A 13,670-nucleotide genomic window follows, 5' to 3' on the forward strand; every position below is an offset into this window, starting at 1 on the left:
ATAGAAAAAGTCAAAGCCCACTACCTGAAAAGGATTCTAGGCATCGGGAAGTCAGCACCCTCAAGGTTAACATATGTCTTAACCAAGGAAATCTACTTCATCAATGACATGAAAATGCATTACTGGCTGCCAAATACCAAGCTCTATGAGAAAGCACGTCAAACCCCCACCAAGAAGTACAGAGCCATCTGGCCTGATTTCTACTCCACAGACGCCATGATGACGGATGAATGGAAACAAGCAAACTACAAGCTAGGACACGTAGTAATGCGTTAAATCACACATGGATTTCACCATAGACTGCCAAAATGAGATTTCACCAGCCAAACGAAGACTGTGTATGTGATTTGCGTAAGAAACATTGAGAGAGATACCACACTCAAAATTGCAAAATGAGGAAAATCTCAATTATAAAACTGGCTCTTTGTAACTTCTCTTTGCACATTGTGCACTTTTCAATTAATAATATGTGGGTTACCTGAAACATCTATTTTTATATATCTAGTGAATTATGAATCCAGCATTTCACTTCCACTTGGTCACAGGCCACAAGATGTGAATTTCACTTTCTGGTGCCTGAGCAACACAAACTCAGAGTTATCCAAATTTGGAACAAAAGAAACAGAAGAGACCTCACTTTTTGATTGTCCCTTGTTACATATTCTGATACATAATTAGAATACTCAATAATTATGTGTAATGATTTTAATAACCACTACTGCTGAATCATATTAAAGAAAGTGTAAGCAACCAAATTACTGAGGTGGTAGAAGTTTTTATTAATTACTTATTATGTACAAGAGATAAAACTTCCAATTACAAACCATTACATTTCAGTTTATTAATTATTATGTTCAAAAGATAGAACTTCCAGTTACAAACCACTACATGTGACGATTTTGTCAAAAGGCACTGACTGAGTTTTCTGTGGCTACCAGACCTACAAAAGATTGTACCAAGTTTCTAAATACTTGGTAATGTCCGGGGACACTCATATTTGAATGAAGTAAATGTTTCATTTTTCTGCGTGGTTTTTTGCTTAAGTGAAATCTGTTCTTGCCCAAGCCGTGTAAGTCCGTGTATTCAGCTGGTCTCTGCTGGACTTTTCGTCTTACACTAAGATAGATATCATTTAATTTGGATGACATGGATTTTAATTAATTCATTGTCTTAGGTTTGAGAGAGACCATTTCTCTTTAAAGTGACTGTTTCTTGCTCACATCAGTAATTCCCTAACTCATTATCATTTTGTTATTTAAACATCTCAAAAGGATGAGTAACTCACAAAATCATATCATTGTGGAATACAACAGAGTACTGGCAGTGCAACAAAAAGAAGGGTCAGCTAAAAAGTCAATGGTATGAAAATTCCTGGCAGATTAAAACTGTGTGCCGGACCGAGACACGAACTTGAGACCTTGCCTTTCGCAGGCAACTGCTCTACCATCTGAGCTACCAAAGTACGCCTCACGCCCCGTCCTCACAGCTTTACTTCTGCCAGTACCTGAACTCTTACCTTCCAAACTTTACAGAAGCTCTCCTGCACTCCGTTGCAGAGTGAAAATCTCATTCAGTCAATGGTGTGTTTCTATCATTCAGTTAATGTAATGATGATGTAAATAAAATAGAAAGAAACTTCCACATGGGAAAAATATATTAAAAACAAAGATTCCAAGACTTACCAAGCGGGAAAGCGCCGGCAACAGGCACATGAACAAAACACACAAACACACACACAGAATTACTAGCTTTCGCAACCGATGGGTGCTTCTTCAGGAAGGAGAGGGAAAGACGAAAGGATGTGGGTTTTAAGGGAGAGGGTAAGGAGTCATTCCAATCCCGGGAGCGGAAAGACTTCCCTTAGGGGAAAAAAAAGGACAGGTGTACACTCGCACACACACACACACACACACACACACACACACACACACACACACACACACACACACACATCCATCCGCACATACATATGTGTACACTCGCACACACACACACACACACACACACACACACACATATCCATCCGCACATACATATGTGCGGATGGATGTGTGTGTGTGTGTGTGTGTGTGTGTGTGTGTGTGTGTGTGTGTGTGTGTGTGTGTGTGTGCGAGTGTACACCTGTCCTTTTTTTTCCCCTAAGGGAAGTCTTTCCGCTCCCGGGATTGGAATGACTCCTTACCCTCTCCCTTAAAACCCACATCCTTTCGTCTTTCCCTCTCCTTCCTGAAGAAGCAACCATCGGTTGCGAAAGCTAGTAATTCTGTGTGTGTGTTTGTGTGTTTTGTTCATGTGACTGTCTGCCGGCGCTTTCCCGCTTGGTAAGTCTTGGAATCTTTGTTTTTAATATAGTTAATGTAATGATATCAACATGGTTGTGTGATGATAAAAGAAGATAAACATTTGTTGTGAAAGTTTCATCGTAATACATACATAATTCATAAGAGAATGATCTTTTTCTATCAACAATATTTGTCATGTGTGATCTTAGGCTTTCCCAGTGAATTACCTGTTTGTATTGCTCTCGGGACTCCAGCCGAGTGCAGTGGTTGTGTTCTGAAGGAGGTGATTGAAATACGTGTAGCTGATGGGCTGATCAGCAGAGGCGCTGGGTTCAAACTCAGCAAAGCCTGGGACCCAGCACTCAGCCAACTAAAAGCATAGCGCCGACCCAAAGCGACTTCTGCGTGCGGCAGAACCCGGGGGGAAGGGGTGGGGAGCGATCAGAGTATAAAGGGGAGGAGATTCAGCGGAGACACTCAGTCTGCAGATATCACCTGAAGATGACGGCAAGAAACACTGTTGAAATATCGTGGTTTGAATATGACTGCACCCAGCTGGAGAACCAAGAACAGTACAAACAATATTTATCTTCTCGGACTTTAACTAACAGATTTTTTTCATTTAAGACTATCACAATTTTCATCTGATACATTCTCTTTCTACATCTCTTCCCAGCACTCCAAGTGTCAGATACTTTTAAATAGTCTTTGCTAAATCATTAGTTACATCTGTCTTACATACATTGTGTTATTAGTTGATCCAAATGACTGTATATCATTATCCCATTACTTTGTATATATATTACTGTGTACATCTAGATGCAGGTCTCCCTCCCCCAGCCTCTCCCTCTCATGTATATGATGTTTGCCATTTTGGATAAACTAGCCAACTTACGTTCCAATTGTTTTCAATAAGTGGCTATTATATGGTAAGATAATTACATTTAAGCCCCACATACAGATGGTCACATTAAAACTGACTTGGAAAATATTCATAAGTCAGATGAGTGCAGCAATTTTTTCCCCTCCTCTTTAGATTGCATATCCATACTTTTTGCTTTTGTGATAATTATAATCTGGATGTCAATAGGTACTAATTTAATACTTTGCTGTTGAGTTTACAATGTCACAAAATACTGAACACATGTGGGGCAGCATAGTTGCTAGTACCTTAACAAAGCATTTCATATTGATTCGATGCACATTCTGAAGACCAGTAGACTGTGCATTTCTAAAACTAGTGGGGTAACAGCTGCATGTGAAAAAGCAGCTGGTATAGTATTCACTATGACCTGACTGTCACCCCCCCCCCCCCCCCCCCACACACACACACATAAATACTCCTATTCCTATGATGGTATAAGCTGCACATATGTATATTCCTTACTATCAGCATTCTTGTCCCAGGCCTACCACATAACAAATCTCAAATCTCTCTCTCTCTCTCTCTCTCTCTCTCTCTCTCTCTCTCTCTCTCTCTCTCTCTCCCCCCCCCCCCCCCCTCCCTCCCTAACACAGGCGCACACACACACACACACACACAAACCCCGCACATATTACAGTAATCACTTAAAAGATTACATTAGCTTGTTTTATTACACAATACATTACAAAATATCATACAAAAGATTATCACAGCACAAGACATCAATAATGACAACACTGGCTAGAAATGTTTAATAACACCATGTACTTCAAGTTTTTAATCATTTCTGTATCATCATAAATGGACAGTTTCAAAGGGCAATAACTGATTTCTGACAAAATATTCATTTAAATAAAGTTAAACTTTCTTATAGATAATTACAAAAGTAAGCTGATAAAAGACAGCCTACAGAATATAATGACATGGACACAGCTTGTCTTATTTTAATGGTACTCTAACGAACGACAGCCTCATAACCAAGCTGCAGTCCAAAGCCAACTGACCATTATTGTGACTTATGACCTGCCATTACCCAGTAAGTTTGTCAGAATTAGTAAACAAGCTGGTGCACAATCTCTCAAATAAGTACTATATCACATAGTGCCCATCACCTATAATATAAACCATTGTAGAAAATTTTGAGTAGTCTGTGAACTAGCAAAAACATTTCTGTACTGGTGACAAGATCGGCCTTCTCTTTTAAGATATAAAATATATTTGGTGAACTATGTTTCTTAAAAGTACCTCTAAAAATAGTGGATGACATTTACTAATATGTAATTACATAGTGTACACAAATAATGTGCACATATGAACAGTAATACAACTTTGGCAGAAACAATCAATTTGTGACCTTTATATCCTGAATAAATATATGATAAACTTCTGTCATTATGCTTTCACTGAAATCAAAGCAAATTTTCTTTAAATTCATTTACAGGTTTCTATATTTTGTGATACACTGACACACAATTCACACATACATGTATTTCTAAGTATTTACAATCAACTTTGGTACTTAAAAACCTGCAAATGTTCAGTGCCAACTGCAACCACAGCAATCTTGGTGATAAGGAGACACTGCCAGTTACCTCTTCCTCCCTCATCCCCCCCCCCCCCCCACCCCAATACTTTTGCAGGATTCATACTGATTACCTTTGATGATGATGATGATGATGATGATGTCATCATCATCATCATCATCATAAAAGTAAAACTGATTCCTCTGCGTGTAAGAATTCCTGTGACTGTAAGATATCCAAGAATCCAACAGAATACTGTATATTTCTTTCAAAGCCTTCAGTTTTATGTCTAATGTTTCAAAACAATATATTTCCACATAACAACACAAAGACAACATGCAACAGTATGAAGCCCAACTTACATTTTTTCACGTCATTAAAGGCAGGAATCATACACACACCAATGGTGTTCAGGCAACAAGAATGTTACTATTATGTTGGGAAATCTGTTCCATAATACAAAAGTTTTTTCACTGCATTGTCTGCATTTGGATGTAATTATGTTTTACAATTCTTTGATCCTGTATGCATATACCGATGTACTGATTGCATTCTTAGTGTTAAAATGTAGACTTATTTTTAAACAATGTGATTGGGGCATCATCAGCAATCACATAAGCTCAATCATCTACTATTCTCTTTCACATTAAGATTCTATTTTCTATATGTCTCTCACTTTGTTTCCGATGCTTCTTGATAAAACATTTTAAATGCCATGCTGCTATTTTTAATGTGAATCCAGTGTCTATTAAGTTCAGACCAAGATTCATCCTTTCATTTTTATGGAATAAGAACTCCCAACATTTCCTAATGTCAGTGATACACATAATTACTTATCAGTACTAGTGTAATCATCAATTATATGTTTTCAAATATTATTATCCCTGAGAACTGATAGTTGCCCATTTTCATTTTTCATTTTTCTCATCATTCTTTCTTTTTTTACAAAATCTGTTTGTGTGGTGCATATAGTACACTGTGTGTTTTAATAAATTGCTGGTAAATAATTGTGTTGTACACAGAATGACTTTGGACATTTGACAGATCTGAAATTTTTCTGATATTGATACACCAAAAAATGCAGTTTCTTGACATTACAAAAGTATTATTAAATTGTTTTTCTGATAGTATGCATTGGTGATTTATGTGTTTGAGATTCAGTACAGTGGCAAGTGAAATGAGAGGTTAGTTTCCAAAATCCACAATCTGTGTCACTGAGTTATGCAGTATTTTAACTTTACTATTCGCTATTCATTCTGCAGAAAATTTATAACTAAAAGTGAAGTTTTTCCAAGTTAACAATAGTTGAGCCCTTACTGACTACAATTCATCATGGCCCTTCAAATGAAACTTTTTAAATTCTTGATGATATTTTACGTGTTTAGCACCAATTTCTACAAGTCGAAGGAACTCTGTGACGTCAAAACCATAATTGGTAAATTTTGCATGTGCTCCTCCTTCTGGATGGTGACCCTGGAAGTAATAATGACAAAGCATTCACTACTATGAATCATTATAAGTAAAATAATTTCTCTTAGTTGGAAAAAGAACTGCTTCTATGATATTATGAGACAGCTTCAAGAAGTCATTGATACATTTATAAAGATGGAACAGTATTCAACTAATATTTTTTGGCAAATCCTAAATCTTTATATTATTTGCTCTTCACAAATATTCTCCATATTTTTATAAAAGCTATAAGCACTGAAACTCTATTGGGAGGGAGGGAGGAAGGGAGAGAGAGCTTCTACATTATAACTAAACTGTTTGAGTCATAGGAAATGTAAATAATAACTGTATCAATATTTTAATGAACCAAAACTAATTGGAGAGTACAACAAACTGCTAAAATGCAGTGTGTGAATTTAGTACTGACATGAGTACTATTAATAAGTTGAAAAATCTTCAAAAAGAGTAGCAATGAAATACTGATTGTTTTAAGAATATGTGTTTATATTTATTATGTATCTGATAATGACAGTATGCACACACACTATAATGTGGCGGTTTTAGATTATGCACCCCAATTTGCTTTGATTTGTATGTTGCTCCTTTTCGCATTTTGAAATAAGAGAAGAGAGAAAACCCGGTCCATTATGGTGTTCAAGTATGACTTTCGTCACATCAGTGGTCCCTATGACAATGTCTCAATTTTGCTTTCAAGAAACACAAGTGTAGACTGCCAGTCCTGTGAGGGGGAGGTAGAGCTTATGTAATGAGTATAATGGGCAGGGGAACTAGATTGAGAATGTGGGTTTCGTGGGAGGCATGCCAGAGACAAATCCCTGCAGTGGCGCTATCCTCTGTGTTCTTGGTGGCTCAGATGGATAGAGCATGTGCCATGTAAGCAAGAGATCCCAGGTTCGAGTCCCGGTCGGGGCACACATTTTCATCTGTCCCCGTTGACGTATGTCAATGCCTGTAAGCAGCTGAGGGTGTTCATTTCATTGTAATTTCATTTTAATGAGCTGCATGGTCACCTGACCATCTTCTTTTGTGTGAATGCACAAACAGTGCCCGAACTCTTATGGGAATCGGCAACGCGCCACAAGTAATGAGTATAATGGGCAGGGGCACTAGGTTAAGAATGTGGGTTTCGCGGGAGGCGTGCCAGAGATAAACTCCTGCAGTCGCGCTATCCTCTGTGTTCTCGGTGGCTCAGATGGATAGAGCGTCTGCCATGTAAGCAGGAGATCCCGGGTTCGAGTCCCATCGGGGCACACATTTTCATCTGTCCCCGTTGACGTATGTCAACGCCTGTAAGCAGCTAAGGGTGTTCATTTCATTGTAATTTAATCCAATATTAACATCTACTTCCAAGTAATTTGGGTTGTAGCTCAAACACGAAACTTGTCTTGTTTGTCGCATACATGGGAGACTACCAGGAAACTTTAATATTGCTCTCCTGCCCAAGTACAAAACACAATGTAGTAAAATTTGTTGCACCAATACTGGAACTTGAAAATCAACACAATACTGCCAGAAGACGTTGCCAACATTCTTTGTGATGCCTCACAGATACCACTTCCTTTCACATAAGCAAGTGAGTCAATCAATGGAAGGAAAGAGAGCTAAAAACAAGAACTTCCTCTTGGACAAAGATCCACAGAATATGCCGTAGAGACAGTGGAGCTCCCTAACTAATGATTAAATGTTCTTTGCCATGTTGCTACATCAGATAAAAAGTAAAACATGGTTGACATCCCACACATTGTTTGCTAAAATAGCTGGAAAACACGCAGTCCAATGTAAGTGGTTTAAAAAAAGGGCATTCAGTCAGGAAATGGCGAACTGTCAAAGGTTGATGACAATGAGCACAAAGTGGTGGAGGATCACCACATAACAAATGGCAATGGCTAAAAACACAGTGCCATTAAGCAACCTAGTTAAAATGATCTCCTCACGATGAGAGGGCTGAGAGAACGTTGGTCAAGCTATTGGGAGAGGTTTAATTTCCCAGAGATTGTTCCCAAAAAGAGAACACCAGTGGTGATGCCAAAGTGACACCATCTGCTGACAGACAGCAACACAAAGATCATCTGAAGGAACGCAAGAGCTAGCAAACTGAGGAAGGAGGACTTCAGCTTTGGCAGTAGCATCAGTAGCCTTATTTCCTGTCAGACCAATGTGACCTGGAACCCACCTGAACATCACAGTGGCTCCCTCAACAGCGAGCAAGTGGAAGCTTTCTTGGATTCGTTGCACTAAGGAACGGCTTGTGTACAGTGCACAAAGACTCTGAACGACACTGAAAGAATCAGAGCATATGACACAATTAAAAAGCCGGAATTGCTGGATGTACTAGGTAGCCTAATAGAGGGTGAAGAGCTGTTGTTGTGGTCTTCAGTCCAGAGACTGGTTTGATGCAGCTCTCCATGCTACTCTATCCTGTGCAAGGTTCTTAATCTCCTAGTACCTACTGCAACCTACACCCTTCTGAATCTGTTCAGTGTATTCATCTCTTGGTCTCCCTCTAATTTTTTACCCTCCACGCTGCCCTCCAATACTAAATTGGTGATCCCTTGATGCCTCAGAATATGCCCTACCAACAGGTTCCTTCTCCTAGTCAAGTTGTGACACACATTTCTCTTCTCTCCAATTCTGTTCAATACCTCCTCATTAGTTATGTGATCTACCCATCTAGCCTTCAGAATTCTTCTGTAGCACCACATTTTGAAAGCTTCTATTCTCTTCTTGTCTAGACTACACTCCTGGAAATTGAAATAAGAACACCGTGAATTCATTGTCCCAGGAAGGGGAAACTTTATTGACACATTCCTGGGGTCAGATACATCACATGATCACACTGACAGAACCACAGGCACATAGACACAGGCAACAGAGCATGCACAATGTCGGCACTAGTACAGTGTATATCCACCTTTCGCAGCAATGCAGGCTGCTATTCTCCCATGGAGACGATCGTAGAGATGCTGGATGTAGTCCTGTGGAATGGCTTGCCATGCCATTTCCACCTGGCGCCTCAGTTGGACCAGCGTTCGTGCTGGATGTGCAGACCGCGTGAGACGACGCTTCATCCAGTCCCAAACATGCTCAATGGGGGACAGATCCGGAGATCTTGCTGGCCAGGGTAGTTGACTTACACCTTCTAGAGCACGTTGGGTGGCACGGGATACATGCAGACGTGCATTGTCCTGTTGGAACAGCAAGTTCCCTTGCCGGTCTAGGAATGGTATAACGATGGGTTCGATGACGGTTTGGATGTACCATGCACTATTCAGTGTCACCTCGACGATCACCAGAGGTGTACGGCCAGTGTAGGAGATCGCTCCCCACACCATGATGCCGGGTGTTGGCCCTGTGTGCCTAGGTCGTATGCAGTCCTGATTGTGGCGCTCACCTGCACGGCGCCAAACATGCATACGACCATCATTGGCACCAAGGCAGAAGCGACTCTCATCGCTGAAGACGACATGTCTCCATTCGTCCCTCCATTCACGCCTGTCGCGACACCACTGGATGCGGGCTGCACGATGTTGGGGCGTGAGCGGAAGACGGCCTAACGGTGTGCGGGACCGTAGCCCAGCTTCATGGAGACGGTTGTGAATGGTCCTCGCCTATACCCCAGGAGCAACAGTGTCCCTAATTTGCTCGGAAGTGGCGGTGCGGTCCCCTACGGCACTGCGTAGGATCCTACAGTCTTGGCGTGCATCCGTGCTTCGCTGCGGTCCGGTCCCAGGTCGTCGGGCACGTGCACCTTCCGCCGACCACTGGCGACAACATCGATGTACTGTGGAGACCTCATGCCCTACGTGTTGAGCAATTCGGCAGTAAGTCCACCCGGCCTGCCGCATGCCCACTATACGCCCTCGCTCAAAGTCCGTCAAATGCACATACGGTTCACGTCCACGCTGTCGCAGCATGCTACCAGTGTTAAAGACTGCGATGGAGCTCCGTATGTCATGGCAAACTCGCTGACACTGACGGCGGCGGTGCACAAATGCTGCGCAGCTAGCGCCATTCGACGGCCAACACCGCGGTTCCTCGTGTGTCCGCTGTGCCGTGCGTGTGATCATTGCTTGTACAGCCCTTTCGCAGTGTCCGGAGCAAGTATGGTGGGTCTGACACACCGGTGTCAATGTGTTCTTTTTTCCATTTCCAGGAGTGTATTTATCGTTCACATTTCACTTCCATACATGGCTACACTCCAAACAAATACTTTCAGAAACGACTTCCTATCACTTAAATCTATAGTCAATGTTAACAAATGTCTCTTCTTCAGAAACGCTTTCCTTGCCATTGCCAGTCTACATTTTATATCCTCTCTACTTTGACCATCATCAGTTATTTTGCTCCCCAAGTAGCAAAACTCCTTTACTACTTTAAGTGTCTCATTTCCTAATCTAATTCCCTCAGCATCGCCCGACTTAATTCGACTACATTCCATTATCCTCGTTTTGCTTTTGTTGATGTTCATCTTATATCCTCCTTTCAAGACACTGTCCATTTCGTTCAGCTGCTCTTCCAGGTCCTTTGGTGTCTCTGACAGAATTAAAATGCCATCGGCGAACCTCTAAAGTTTTTATTTCTTCTCCATGGATTTTAATTCCTACTCTGAATTTTTCTTTTGTTTCCTTTACTGCTTGTTCAGTATAGAGAATGAATAACATCGGGGATAGGCTACAACCCTGTCTCACTCCCTTCCCAACCACTGCTTCCCTTTCATGCCCCTTGACTCTTATAACCACCATCTGGTTTCTGTACAAATTATAAATAGCCTTTCTCTCCCTGTATTTTACCCCTGCCACCTCTCTTTCAAATTCTGAAGGTGGCAGGTTGGAGAGCTATGCTGTAAATATTGAGCAGTGTTCTGGAGCCCAATACTGGAAATGGTCGGTGCCATTGACAAAGGCACACTCGACACAACTGTCAGTCTTAGGCCAATGGTGTACATGAAGGTGCTATCGCTAAGTTGCATGCAGAGGTCGAGAAACTTACAGTAATAGATCAAATCCTTGGGAAGCGAATAATTTCCAAGATGAACATGCGCCGCTGCATGAAGACAAGGTAGTGAAGGGTTCACACCCATCGGAACCATGGCAGGTAATTGGAAGTTAAGTTTCCACAGCAGTAACCAAAAGTGAACTCCGGGAAGTAACAGAGAAATAGGGCACACCTGATACTGGCGGTCAAGGGAATCATCAAAAAACGAGGCATAAGGTGGGTGGCCATGCATGGCAGTAAAATAGCATGCTTATCCGCTGAGGAGAACATCTCACCAGTAGGACAGTGGTAGTTCAGCAGCTTCTGCATAAAAACTCTCAAACAGGCTAGAATAAAAGGTGCCAGTGGCCACATCTACATGACTACTCTGCAATTCACATTTAAGTGCTTGGCAGAGGGTTCGTCGAACCACAATCATACTATCTCTCTACCATTCCACTCCCTAACAGCGCACGGGAAAAAACGAACACCTAAATCTTTCTGTTCGAGCTCTGATTTCTCTTATTTTATTTTGATGATCATTCCTACCTATGTAGGTTGGTCTCAACAAAATATTTTCGCATTTGGAAGAGAAAGTTGGTGACTGAAATTTCGTAAAAAGATCTCGCCGCGATGAAAAACATCTTTGCTTTAATGACTTCCATCCCAATTTGCGTATCATATCTGCCACACTCTCTCCCCTATTACGTGATAATACAAATTGAGCTGCCCTTTTTTGCACCCTTTCGATGTCCTCCATCAATCCCACCTGTTAAAGATCCCACACCGCGCAGCAATATTCTAACAGAGGACGAACGAGTGTAGTGTAAGCTGTCTCTTTAGTGGGCTTGTTGCATCTTCTAAGTGTCCTGCCAATGAAACGCAACCTTTGGCTCGCCTTCCCCAAATATTATCTATGTGGTCTTTCCAACTGAAGTTGATCGTAATTTTAACACCCAGGTACTTAGTTGAATTGACAGCCTTGAGAATTGTACTATTTATTGAGTAATCGAATTCCAACGGATTTCTTTTGGAACTCATGTGGATCACCTCACACTTTTCGTTATTTAGGGTCAACTGCCACCTGCCATACCATACAGCAATCTTTTCTAAATCGCTTTGCGACTGATACTGGTCTTCAGATGACCTTACTAGATGGTAAATTATTACAGCATCATCTGCGAACAACCTAAGAGAACTGCTCAGATTGTCACCCAGGTTATTTATATAGATCAGGAACAGCAGAGGTCCCAGCACACTTCCCTGGGGAACACCTGATATCACTTCAGTTTTACTCGATGTAATTCATGATGGTATTAAGATGGCATAAGATGTACAGATGAATAAACGAAACACTCTAGTTTTGAACAGACAAGGGATCAGTCCATTCCCCAGAAATACCACTTTGGGACCATGTAAAGTGTGTGGCCAGGTAAGATGTGGGAGGACCAAGAGAGTTTTCTATCAAGAGTGAGTCTGCTGCCAGTAGCTGAGTGGTCAGCGCGACAGAATGTCAATACTAAGGGCCTGATTTTGATTCCCGGCTGTGTTGGAGATTTTCTCCACTCAGGGACTGGGTGTTGTGTTGTCCTAATCATCATCATTTCATCCCCATTGATCCGCAAGTCACCGAAGAGGCGTCAAATCGAAAGACTTACACCCGACGAATGGTCTACCCGATGGGAGGCCATAGTCACACAACATTTACATCAAAAGTGAGCCCTGGGAATTTTGTAGTTTCAGCAAATGGAAGAGCATCATTCCCAAGATATACAGATGGTGGAAGAAACCCATTGCACTGCCAGAAATTCATACAAATGGTTTTGTCTGTGGACTAGCGAAAGCCATTTTTGATGCTTCACAAGCAAAGATGATTGAGACATCACTGAAGATGCTGCTCATGGAGACAAGTTCATGTCCATGTAGAATTGCAACTGATCACAAAGTCATCAACAAAAAGGGAGCTAGAGATGCCTGGTGGGAAATATCCCATGATAGGGTTAATCATTGCGACAAAGAGGACGACGCTCAGGACGGAGCCTTGAGGCACCCCGTTCTCCTGGATAAAGGTGTCTGATGAGGCCAAATCCATACATACCTTGAAAACTCTGTCTTTTAAAAATTCTTGAAGGAAATGGGGCAGGCAGCCTCGGAAGCCCCATGTGTATAGAGTATAGAGGATACCAGTCCTCCCAGGAGACGGCATAGACTTTCTCCAAATAAAAAAACATAGCCATAGTCTGGTATTTCAGCATGGGTTAACAAAGTGATGAGATGGTCAATTGCAGAATGGCGTGCTCAAAATCCACATTGCGCAGTGGTCAGCAGACTGCAAGACTTGAGCCACCACATGAGCTCGCCATGAATCATACATTCTAACACCATGCAAACATAGCTTGTGAGAGAAATGGGATGGTAGCTAGGAGGAAGGTGTTTGTCCTTACTGGGCGTAGGTATGGGTATGACAGTAGCTTCATGCCAGGGTCTGGAAAACAT

The 13,670-nt window shown here is 41.6% G+C and overlaps 1 protein-coding gene across 3 annotated transcripts in view; it reads right to left on the minus strand.

The window, feature by feature from the left end:
- Positions 1–3,851: 3,851 nt before the first annotated feature.
- LOC126335372 (EGF domain-specific O-linked N-acetylglucosamine transferase) overlaps positions 3,852–13,670 on the minus strand; it is a 137,519-nt gene continuing 127,700 nt past the window's right edge. For all 3 annotated transcript variants that reach the window (XM_049998581.1, XM_049998580.1, XM_049998582.1), the window contains one exon: positions 3,852–6,203. In XM_049998581.1, coding sequence (XP_049854538.1) covers positions 6,051–6,203 — 153 coding nt within the window. In that variant the 3' untranslated portion in view covers positions 3,852–6,050. The remainder of the gene's footprint in view (positions 6,204–13,670) is intronic.

Source organism: Schistocerca gregaria, chromosome 2 (genome assembly GCF_023897955.1).
Source record: "Schistocerca gregaria isolate iqSchGreg1 chromosome 2, iqSchGreg1.2, whole genome shotgun sequence".
In the NCBI taxonomy this organism is placed as follows: domain Eukaryota; kingdom Metazoa; phylum Arthropoda; class Insecta; order Orthoptera; family Acrididae; genus Schistocerca; species Schistocerca gregaria.